Consider the following 12,870-nt stretch of genomic DNA (forward strand, 5'->3'; position numbering starts at 1 on the left):
CACTGCAGCACCCACACAGAGCTGAACTTACACTGCAGCACCCACACAGAGCTGAACGTACACTGCAGCACCCACACAGAGCAGAAAAAAACGGCAGGGCATGTTCTATAACCCAGTTATAAACTAGAGAGGGGCTGACAGGTAGATCCTCAGATCTCTCTGGCCAGCCAATCTAGCAAAATTAGTGAAGAGACCCTGTTTCAAAATAAATTAAGGTAAACTACAATCAAGGAAGACACCTGCTGTTGACCTCAGGCCTCTGTATACACACACACAGCCAAACGGGTGCTCAATGACAGAGCAACTGACAAGCTGTTACAAAGTCCCAGGTTTGATACAAAAACTAAACTAAAAAAAGAAAAATATTTTAGCAAGTCAAGTTATTTATTTAAATTTTCCAACTTGACTATATGATGATAATTCTTTAACTAATTTCCCTCAAACTGCCATGCTTCTTATGAAATACACGCAAGCAAAGAGAAGATTTTGGGTGGGGGCAGAGGAGAGCTCAAAACTACTTACCAGTTCGTATATTCACATTTATGTTTTCTAATTTTGTTTTCAAAACCATATTGCGCACGTAGACTTCAAAATAATGAACTTATAAAAGAAATATTTACTGTCTTAAATAATAAGCTTATTCTTTATTTTTATTTAAGCATTTTTAGAAGCGAAAACAATCTGTGTTCTTATTAAGGATTATTTTCATTTCCAGTTTTAGTTTAACTGCTACGTAGCTAAATAGCTTTAATTTCTAAAAATACAGAGTGTGAGCATCTAGAACAAAACAGATACAGAGGACCTTCCTTCAACACTGGGTGTTTACACCTAATTCCTTCAGCACAGAACCCATGTGGCCTTTGCTCTCATAGTTCAACTATTATTTATTTTTATTTTATGTGTATGCACTGATCTTTTGCCTGCATGTTTACCTGTGTACTGAGATCATGCAATACCTGGAACTGGAGTTACAGACAGCTATTAGTTACCATATGGGTTCTCAGAATTGAAACCTGGGCCTCTGCAAGAGCAGCCACTGCTCTTGACTGCGGAACCAAGTCTCTAGCCCTTTTAATCACATTTTTAAAGCTGATATACTTTGTCTCTTTTCTAACCACTCTATTTTGACAGCTTGAGAGTTCCAATCTATTGATTTTAAATGCTTAGGCAGGATGGAAGAAAATGCAAAATCAGTATGCATTTTTATAACTAGAGATCTGGTCTTGTACAGTGACTGGACATAATTAGCACAAAATTGAGATAGTTAATTTTAGGGTTATTCTTGACTGCAGACACACCATACATTGCTGAAAAAGGAAAAATATGAGTGAAATATTTCAGACAGCTTTAGGAGCATTAGTCACACATATATTTGCTTCTGATACAATACCTGGTGATGTCTCATTGTGCTTTTCAATTTCAGAGAGTGTCCCAATCAAATTATCATCTTCTACCACATTTAAATAAGATAAAATATTGCAAGGAAAGAAAACATTTTCAAGAAACAAGAAAAGTCAACAACTTCAAATCTAAACAGAGCCAAATAATCATAGCAAAGAAAGAACTTTCTAGATAAACTGAAGACCCTCTGGTGCAAAAATCTGGTTATCCATTTGCCTTGCCTGCCTCATCTCTGTTAAATGCTACTGGATCTCCTATTGTCAACATTACGGACTGAAACAATAAACAAATAGATACCGTCTCAGTCAAAATCAACTTAAGTGTTTCCATCGCAAAAGAAAGCCTTCTGAAACAGGCATATCTAATGGACTGTGCGCATCCCAGGATAGATGTGCATGCAGCTCAACACTTACAAATCGCATTACCATGTACTACATATCAAAAAGCTGGACATCCCCATATACAATGAAAAGCTAAAGCTTATTCTGGTTACTCAAACTACCTGCCAAATTTCTAGTAGGGCCAATCCACCTAGTCTTATGACTAAAGTATAAATTTTGTGGAAATATAAGAAAACCACATACACAAACAAAAATAGGGCTGTTCATTAAAACACACTTATTAGTTATACTCTATATAAGTTTTAAATGCAAAAACACTATGTAAAAGTCATGTAGAATTATCAGGTCTGAGCATTTAGGAATCAAGGCACGCACATTTCCCTCTAGCCTGTGCTGCGCATGCTATTTTTACAACCATCACACCAACAAGATGCATTTCTTGTAAAGTCAGCTTTGACAAATTAAAGAGATTTTAATTAAATTAGATTAATTATAGGTCATTCATAAACAGCATGCATCACAATCACCTGGAAAACACATAAAATTCCCCAATCCTGAGTGCCTGACTTTAAATGTCTGCATTTCTATTAAGGCCCACGGGACACAGATGCTTGTAGGACCAAGAAGGGCAGCTGTAACTGGACTGGAAATGGCTGCAACTCAAACACTGCTGGAACGCTTCAGCAGCTTTGTGTTTGTTTTCACAGTGACAGTAACTTAGAAAAATAATGAGAACTTTTAAGAAGCCTGAATAAAAAGATCCCTGAGTAAAACCTTGATACAGTAAAACATTGGTTTTGTTTGCTAAGGTTTAGATTATGTAAATAATTTCAGCCCAATAACTATTTTTTAGTATTTGTGGTTAAATTTCTGTAGAAATAAATAATTCACCACAAACACACATTCTTTCATTGAATAAAATGTTTCAAGAAAATGATTTTCACACAAACTTTCTTCTCCTTTTTTGTGTCTGAGTGTTAGGTATGTGTACAACACTGGTAAATTAACCTGACTATGTCAGAATCCTCCAGAAATGGAGTTTGCAGGCAGTTGCGAGCTGCCATGTTTGTGCTGGGAATCAAGCCTAGGTCCTCTACAAGAAGAGGAAACACTCTTACCCACTCAACTAGCTTTTGTGCCCCCAAACACAAATGCAACTGTTAGAGCTGACTGCACTGTACATTATTCTCTTAAACAGTTTATACACTGACTAATTCATGATAGCTTTCAATAACAGTTAAATATTCCTAGTCTAGGCCACATGTGGTGGCGCACGCCTTTAATCCCAGCACTCGGGAGGCAGAGGCAGACGGATCATTGTGAGTTTAAGGCCAGCCTGAACTACAAAGTGAGCCCAGGATGGCCAGGGCTACATAGGGAAACCCTGTCTTGAAAAAACAAAACCAAAAATACCCCAAAAGAAAAAAAAAAAAGAAAGCCTAGTCTAGGAAATGTGGTCAGTTTTACAAGTGTCAAGTATATGTCCAGAAAAACAAAAATTCTGATGATAACTTTTTCACTTTTTACTAGAGAAAAAGAAAAAAAAAGTGTATCTATTCAAACTACTGGAGTGGCATCCATAAATACAGACTAATCATGTGCTGGCAATGTTTCCATCAGTACGCAAAGGACATAAGTTTCATTACATTGGACTAAGAAAATTTTTGAAAATTAATTATTCAAGGCCATCTACTCAGTAAAAGAGCTGACACTGGTCTTTGTACATAAAACTTAAAAAAAAAAAAAACCAAAACAAACTTTATGTGGTATTAGGTGTAGTGGCATAAGCCTTTAAATCCCAGCAGGGGCAGGCAAAGCTCTGAGTTCCAGGCCAGCCACGGCTATAGATATTTAAAAAAACAAAACAAAACAAAAAAACTTGCTTCACTAAAATGGGCAGGGGAAGAAGGTGTGTATGTATACATGCATATTTTGTACATGTGTAATTGTAAAGCTGATTTTGCCTTGTATGTAACTTTCACAGCCAACAATAAGCACTTACCTACTGTTGGAGTATTGGCAGCACTCAACGAGGCAGCAGAAGAGATAGAAGAACTGCTCTCTGCCCGGGCTAAGGGAGCGGTAGGAGGTGGGCTGGTGTTGGCAGTTACAGGTGGGCTAAATGGCCTGGGCTGAAAAACAAAGTTATTTATCAAAATGCTAAAAAGTCTTTCCTTGTCAGAGAAATATTTTAAGTCATAACAATCCGAACAACTTTTCCATGAGTTTCTTTTAACTAAGTATTGGATGATATGTCAAATCACTTCCAAGAAAATACTGAAACATGAAAAGGCTATTTTAAAACAATGCTATCAAGAAGGTTTTGTACACAAAATATTCTCTGTATTTCAAAAAGTATACTTACTATGGTTCTCAGAACTGCAATAAAAATTCTTCATATACTACCAAACCACTTCCCAGAAAGATATGTACACTATTTCTATAAATATGAGATTACTTCTCTGTATCCTGTCTATTGGGATAATTTCCTTCACATAGTAAGAAGAAATGTCTCTATTTCTATTGTTAATTACATACTTGCAGAGAGCTAAGTGCTGGCAGGATTTTGGTACTGTCATTTCTATGGTCCATTACAGGCTTCCTATTTACAGTGTCCCTCAATGTGTTAGGCAACCAGAGAGATGCATCAGGTGTTGTCTAGCTTTTGATTGATTACAATTAAGAGCTGACAGCCGATAGCTGGAGTAGAAAGTGGAGGAGAGAGAGGACTGGGGAGAAGAGAGCAAAGGTAGGCATTTTGGAGGCAGACATAACCATGAGAGCTAGCCACACATGAGGGTCGGAGATACAACAGCTGGGTCAGGTCTAGATAGCAGCAGTCTCCCAGCTAAAACCCTAAGCTTTAACTATGTAAGCCTCCATGCCTTATTTATACTGCTGGCAGTGGTACCTAAAGCCCCACTCCCCACAAGCCTGTCAACAATAACAGATGAGTCATGGAATAAGAAAAGGCAATTTTTACATGTTCTAGTTAATATAATTTTTTAAAAGTATATTTTTATGGTTTATAAAGTTTTATTGTATATTTGTGTGCCTGTGTTTATGTGCAGTTTACATGTGGCCAGATACAGGCATTATATCCCCTGGGCTAGAGGTACAGACGACCAAAGTAGGGTACTAAGAACCCAATGTCTGTGCCTCTGCAAGAGTAACAAGTACTCTTAAAAACTGAGCCATCTCTCCAGCCCCAGTATTTTCATTTTGAAGAAAGGCTTTGAAAAGTGTTATTATTTGAATTTTACTAACCCTTAATATTATTTGTTGCAAATAGTTTCCTCCTTAAATGCTACTTGGCCTTTATGTTTACAAATGTGCTCACATTTTTGTTTGCAGTTCTTAAAATACTTCCCTTATTAGAAAGCTTACACTAAACAAAGGTTTGAGAAAAATCTGAATTCTTTTGTTTTTTTAATCTAGAAAAGGAAACTAGAAAGTAACATATAAAAACGAATAGGAAAAATATTATCTCCAATTCTTTTATCTTTTACATTGGTAAGTGGACTTTTTCCAATAGTACACTAGCAATACTTCCTACAGTATACTACTTGCTTTTAAAGACATACTTAGCTTAATTAAAAATAGCCTCTTCCTGATTACAGAAATAGTAAACAAACAAAATACTGTTCTCACCTGCAAGACATTAAAAATATATAAACATTTACTTACTAAATTAATCAAATTTTTGTTATATTAACAAAAACTTACAGGCATAAGACTTCACTATTTACAATCTGTAACTCTCCCTCACTCATAATTTTTTAAACGAAATTTTCCTTGAATACAGCTTTCTAATGATTCATCAATCACTATGGTTAATGGGTTGAAAAACAGAACAAATGACTAAACACACAGCTGTGTATTTATGCAGAGAAGTGCACAAACTGTCTAAAACTTAAAAGTTTAAAAAAGTCTTCAGTTCAACTACTTTGGGAAATTTTTCCAGTAGCAAGATGACCTCACAGCTACTGTGATGTGGCTGCATTTTTACAGTGCATTTTATAATACTTAATGGGAAGGGGGAAATGGCTCTTTTCTTGCTTTTAGAACATAACTATCCAGTAATGTCACCAAAGAACTTGCTTTATATATATATTGCTAGTGCAAACTGAGATGGGTTGTAAGTATAAAAGTGAACTTTGAAAACAATGTACTTGTTAAAAAAAAAAGAGTGCAAAAATCTCAAAAGCTTTTGTAAATATACATTAAAATGTTTTTGATATGTTAAGTAAAATATAATAAAATGGATTTCAGTGCTTTTACTACCAGAATTTAATGTTTATATGTTGTTGCACATGTATCTATAGGACAGAACTGCTTTAAAATAGTGGCGTCAGATATTACTGCATGCTAATGGAGGACTTGCTAATACTCAAAACTGCCTGACCCCTCTCCTGGATTCGCCGTTTGTCTGGGTACAGTCAGAGAGTATTTCTACTGAGTTTCCACATTATACTAATGCTGCTAGTCTAAGCCTCCATTTGAGGCTACTACTATAAGACAGTAAGGGCTTTCTTGGGACAGACAAGGAGGGCACCACTGTTTAGTGATCAATAATGCAATCATCCTCAAAAGAATAAACTGGTGGTTCTCAACCTGTGCTTAGCAACCACACTGAAATACTGTTTTACTGGGGTCGCACATCAGATATCCTGCATATCAGATATTTATATTACGATTCATAACAGTAGCAGAATTACAGCTAAGAAGTTGCAACAAAAATAATTTTATGACTGAAGTCATCACGACATGAAAAATTGTATTAAAGGGTTGTAGCTTTAGGACAGTTGAGAACTACTGGTTTAAAATAAATGTACATACCATTTAGTCCATGAATTTCATTTTAAAATCACTTAATAAAGAAATAGTGAATGTCTACAAAGCACAGCTCTACTGTTACTATAATAATGAGAACTTAGAAATAATTATCTAATTTCTAACATCTTTTAAAACTTTAATTCTATAAAGTAGAAAATTCATACAATGGCCTAGTCTACAGCCACTTGAAATGTTGCTTCCTGAAGCCCCTGAAGTAGTTTCTAGGAGGATGGCAAGGAAGAAGAGGGGAAGGCTGATGGAAGCATCCAACTATGGACTCCACTTTTAATGATTTTACTTGACAAAGGATTCTACTACTTTTTCTTTTTTTTTCTTTTCTTTTTTTTTTTTTTGGTTTTTCGAGACAGGGTTTCTCTGTGTAGCCTTGGCTGTCCTGGATTCACTTTGTAGACCAGGCTGGCCTCGAACTCACAGTGATCCACCTGCCTCTGCCTTCCGAGAGCTGGGATTAAAGGCGTGCACCACCACCGCCCGGCAGGATTCTACTACTTTTAAAGAAACTTGAAAACTATAAAATAAGAATAATTTACAATAGAGAAAAACATTTCTAAAACAGTTCCAAGTAAAAAATATGTAAAATATTCATTAAAATATGCTTCATAACAACTTTTTAAGTTATCATCTGTACTCAACAATGTCCGTACAGTTTATATATATTAAGTCATTTAAATCTGCCAAAACACAGGTTCCATCTCTCCTGAAACTCTATTTAAAAAGAAAAAAAGATTGATTTATTTACTATGTTTACAGTGTTCTGCCTGCATGTACACCTGCATGCCAGAAAAGAGAACCAGATCACATTGAACTCAGGACCTTTAGGAAGAACAACCAGTGCTCTTAATAAACTTGTCAAATACAGAACAGCTAATATGTCTGTTCTTATAGTAACTGTTAATTTATTGTCTCTGGTCAAATATTTATGCAGTAGGAAAACAATGAAAGAATATATATTAAAATGTTATCAAAGTTATTCTTGGTGATAGAAGAGATTCTCCCGCCCACCCGCTCCCCCCCCCCACCCCCGTGTGTGTGTTTGTGTGTGTTTGTGTATCTTCCAACATGATTTAGTGGGGAAACGAGCTTTATAATGAGGGGAAAAAGGTGATTTGTGATTTGGGCTGGAAAGACAGTTTTAGAGCACCAGCTGTTCTTCCAGAGGTCCTGAATTCAATTCCCAGCACTCATATTGTGGCTCACAATGATCTATAATGGGTTCTGATGCCCTCTTCTGGTTTGCAGACAAAAGCATTCATACATATAAGATACATAAAGTTTTTAAAACTTAGTGATTTTTATATTAAATTAACCATCTCCTTTGCACTAGGAGCTAGTGTTTTAACTCACTTCCACTGGGCTATGACATTACACAGGCTGCCAATTCCACACATGACCCTCCATTCAAAGTACATTTCCTATCTATGTACCATGTGTTAATGGAAACTACTTTATGCAAGCTACTGTAGATATGAAACTGGCTAACACATAATGCAGTAAAGGGGAACAGATATTAAGGCTACACAATGTGACATGCACGCTAATTGAAATGCAAGCCAAATATATGGGAATATGCAGAGACTGATACAATTGGCTGGAGAAGTGACCAAAGGCATTTTTTTAAAGGCCATTTTGCCTCAGAGAAAAGTGTCACTTCAAACAGAGGAATACAGTAAGAAAACTCGGATGTGTAAAACAGCATAAACCAGCTGAATGGTTGTGTGTATGCTTACCATGCACAGTACAGTTCCTGTTTGAAGTTCAAGCCTATCTCCTTACAGTCCCCCACACATAAAAAGAAAACAACAAACAGTATATTGTGTTTGAAGAACACTAGAAAGTTTTGAATGGCCGGAAAGACAGGAAAGGGTGATGAGGGCTGCTGAGACAACTTAATAAAGTACCTTCTACATTCTGCTAAAATACACAACCACAACAATTATACTGCTGGAGATTGGTAAGAATGAAAAATAAAATAAGCTTGGCTTTCAGAAATGCAATTGCGGTAATTAAACAGCAATTTGTGTGAAAGATAAAACAGAGCACACAGGAGGCAAAAAGGCTACCCTGGACTCACTGATAGAGACCACAGGGATTTCTGCCATCACTGATACCTTTTGAAACCCCGTGCTATCTATTCTTTTCTACTCTATTATCACCTGACTGCTGTGGACTCCTGTCTACTATGGATAAAATAAAGCTAGACTTGATACATGCCCCCTGGGAATCTCCTAGCAGGAAGGCCTGAAATACACCACACTTTCTTCCTTAAACATTAAGCTTTAGGCAGAATTACATGAACTTGTTTGTTTTAAGTCACTGGAACTGACTTGTATAAAACATCCAACTTTTTAAAAGGAAGTCTCTTCTCTCTTAGGCAGTTGGTTACTTTGCTAGTAGATTTTTAGATTATATGATAGAGAGAAGTATGACTGGGAAAAACTTATTGTTGAAGTACTTTAGAAGAAAGCATTTAGCCATGCAGGGAACATAGAAAAATAACTATATCTTAAGTCAAAATAATTACATCATTTTTTAGGCCAACCTGGTCTACCTGGTGAGTTCTAGAATACCCAGGGCTACACATTGGGACGCTGTCTCAAAAACAAATAAAGAACCACAACCAGTTACAAAATTTTAAAAAAATCTTGAGTACATACTATTTCATTAATCCCACTCAGTTTGCCTGGAGCAAGCTTTGGTCTGGAAGCAGGCCTTGGAGGTGGAACAATGGTACCTATAGCAAGAGGAGTTGTGGGTCTGGCTGATGGGAGAGAAAAGAGAATTTGAAGAAAAGCATTAGTATGTAGCAATCCTTAAATAAAGACAGAAGAGCTTTTAGGATTCAAAGATCATTTTCCAATAGTCTTAATTAAGAGTATTTGTTAAAATAATGAAAATGTGTCCATCAAATACTTTTTTATCAAAGCTACTGCTAATATTCACAATTCCTCAAAACAATCATTAAACCTACTAACAAAACTGACACAAAATTGTTATTCCTGTTTCAATTATATATATATGATATATATATATGCATACACATATATATACATATATAAATTAAATCTAGCAGGTCAGTTAGTAAAACTGAACTAGGTTTACTATCAGCATATATAATTTGCAGAGATTAATGTGAGATCAAGGTTTTGCAGCTGAGCCTTCAGAATAATATGAATGCCAAATAGCACATTTAACCTTAATTAAACCTTATGATCTCACTTAAGTAGAACTACACTGTAATATTCTTCAGAATAATTCAAAATGTTAAAGAATTTATTAATCTGCTGTTTACTCCAAACCAGTATAATTTATTTTTAAATAGTCGTAATACTTTCATTCTTCTTAAATCCTTTATTAATTTGGTAGTTTGTCAATGCCATTTGCAATGTTTTTTAATTTTAAAAATCAGTATTAAATATCAAATTATCAATACTTAAATACCTTTATATATTAAATGATATTTAAATATATATCATCAAAATTAAAATATATCCATTGGTATAATTAAAGCAAAAATGAATTACAGAGGCAAATATTTAAATTATCTTTATAAAATTTAGTTTTGAGTGTGTGAATGTGGTGGTTTGAACAGGACTGGCCCCATAGACTCCTGTGTTTGACTGCTTGGGCCATATTAGAAGTGTGGCCTTGCTGGAGGAGGTGTGTCACTGTAGGGGCAGGCTTTCAAGTCTCCTACGCTCAGTGTGTTACAGTCTCCTTCTGCAGCCTGCAGGTAAAGATGCAGAACTCGCTCCTCCAGCACCGTGACTGCCTGCACACAGTCACGCTTCTCATCATGATAATGGACTAAACTTCTGAAACTGTGAGCCAGCCTCAATTAAATGCTTTCCTTTATAAGAGATGCCATGGTCATGGTGTCTCCTCACAGGAATAAGACCCAAAAAAAAAAAAAAAAAAAAGACCCAAAGTAAAACAGAGAGAAGTGCATGGAGGTCAGAGGACCGCTTGTGGGAATGAGCTCTTTTCTACATGTGGGCTCCAGGGATGGAACTCAGGGCCTTAGGTTAGCCACAGTATCGCCTGCTCAGTCATCACACTGCCCCTGAAATTATTTCCAAACCTTTGTTCAAAAATTCAAACACTGAAAAAAATAGTGAGTAGAAAAAAATATAATTAGCAATTTCTCCACATTTACAAATGTGGAAAATTACAAACACATTAAGAACCAACCTAAGCAAATACTTGAGAAAATAAAATACAATAAAAATAAAGTCCTTGGTCATCAGTGAAGGAGTGGAGACGTGGCAGGAGGCAGTAGGAAGAAACCAAAAGAAAAGGCAGCCACAGGATGGAAAACAAACTCACAGGAAGGAATTATCATTAGAAAGCACATCACATGAAAGTATGTATTCAGGCTTAAAGAAGGCAGCCAAAAGCTGGTAAGATACCAAGTTTTGACTCAGAGGCTGCTGCCTTTCTTTTCAAATGACACCAGTCTTTCCATGCTGTCCTTGTACTTGAAGATATATTCTGAAGATATATACACCAACCTGAGTGACTACAACATGTCCCTAGTAGCTACTGAAGATATAGTTGTCTAGCACTGAACTAGACTCAATATTTAAGCTTGTGAATGAGCTTACCACAGCAGAGGCATTTATACATGAATTACTTTTCAGTAGGCCTGTTCAAGTGACATTTCAAGTGGACTCAAGCCAATCCATACATAAGTGTGACATTAATTCCTTTGAATAACCAGAATTTACTCTATAAGGAAAACTAATAACAATACTTACTAACACTAGTTTTTATAAATGAATACTGTATCTGCATACATATCCCTCAGACAGTGCTTTTAGAAGCCACCGGAAGAGATGATTGCAGGTGTCTCCATTCTGGTTCTGGTGTGCTTTGTTTTTCACTAGTGATGGTGGAACACACAATTATTGGATACAAACTTAACAAGAAAAGCTTTAGATGATTAAACATAATACATAAATGGAACCAATTAAGAAAAAGTACAGCTACTATTTTCCCAAAAATAAAACATCTCTCATATACATATATTTTATTTTATTAGGTTGTTGTTTTTACCTGATGATGACGAAGTTAGTGACGCTGAAGAAGATGAATCAAGAGACGATCCGAAGAGGGGGTCCCAAGCAAGTAAATCATTGGTCCCTTTCCTAGCATGCCGTTTTAAAAGTAAGGATTAGCAAGATTATTATTAGTACAAAGCCATTTGTTTTTGCTCCATAGAATTATAACAGTTCAATTAATGTGAGTAAATAGTTGGACCCATTGAGAAATTTAGTCAACAGACTTAGCAAACTGCATTAAGCAGAACATACAATATAACATCTTGTTGGCAGGAAGAATGGTAAAGATTAAACCCCTGATCACATCTTGCTAAGCACGAACTGAGCATGAAGAACAATGAACTGCGATTGACAAATGAGGGAAGCAACTCTCTAGAAGAGCTACCCAACAGACACAGCTAACAGTCCTAAACAGTCCTTGAGGGCTAGCATAATCTAGGGTATCAAATTCAAAGACAGTGAAATCTGTAAGAAAGTTTGACTGTGTGTTTATTCTGTCAAAAGTATTACAATGACCTCAAAGTACATATCCACTATTTCAACACGCACCAACGCAAACATGTCATATCTTGTACAACATGTCTACTATTACAGCTACCTACATGACTTTCAGAGATTAAGCTTTTTTAGAAAAAGATACATTTATTATGTATATAATGCATATTAGATCACATTATAGATGGCTGTAAGTCACCATGTGGTTGCTGGGAATTGAACTTAGGACCTTTGGAAAAGCTGAGCCATCTCTCCAGGCCCTAAACAACATCTTTTAAAGTAGTAAATACAATAAAAACCACCATGATGCGCATTTGGTACCAAATAATCCTAACTACCCACTTCATTATCAATAATCCTAACTACCCACTTCATTATCAATAATCCTAACTACCCACTTCATTATCAATAATCCTAACTACCCACTTCATTATCAATAATCCTAACTACCCACTTCATTATCAATAATCCTAACTACCCACTTCATTATCAATAATCCTAACTACCCACTTCATTATCAATAATCCTAACTACCCACTTCATTATCAATAATCCTAACTATCCACTTCATTATCAATAATCCTAACTACCCACTTCATTATCAATAATCCTAACTACCCACTTCATTATCAATAATTCTAACTATCCACTCCATGAAACTGAACATTCACTCATGTAAAAGCATTACACAAAGAAATCACTTTTGCTGGCAGAGAAGT

General features: G+C 35.8%; 1 protein-coding gene across 1 annotated transcript in view; it reads right to left on the reverse strand.

The window, feature by feature from the left end:
- Positions 1-12,870, reverse strand: part of Fcho2 (FCH and mu domain containing endocytic adaptor 2) — a 95,265-nt gene that overhangs the window by 19,218 nt on the left and 63,177 nt on the right. Inside the window, exons 17-19 of the mRNA XM_051172471.1 lie at positions 11,652-11,743; positions 9,254-9,357; positions 3,745-3,874 (exon numbers count right to left, since the gene is read on the reverse strand). Of these exons, the coding sequence (XP_051028428.1) occupies positions 3,745-3,874; positions 9,254-9,357; positions 11,652-11,743 (326 nt within the window). The remainder of the gene's footprint in view (positions 1-3,744; positions 3,875-9,253; positions 9,358-11,651; positions 11,744-12,870) is intronic.

The sequence above is a fragment of the Acomys russatus genome, chromosome 30 (assembly GCF_903995435.1).
Source record: "Acomys russatus chromosome 30, mAcoRus1.1, whole genome shotgun sequence".
Classification (NCBI taxonomy): domain Eukaryota; kingdom Metazoa; phylum Chordata; class Mammalia; order Rodentia; family Muridae; genus Acomys; species Acomys russatus.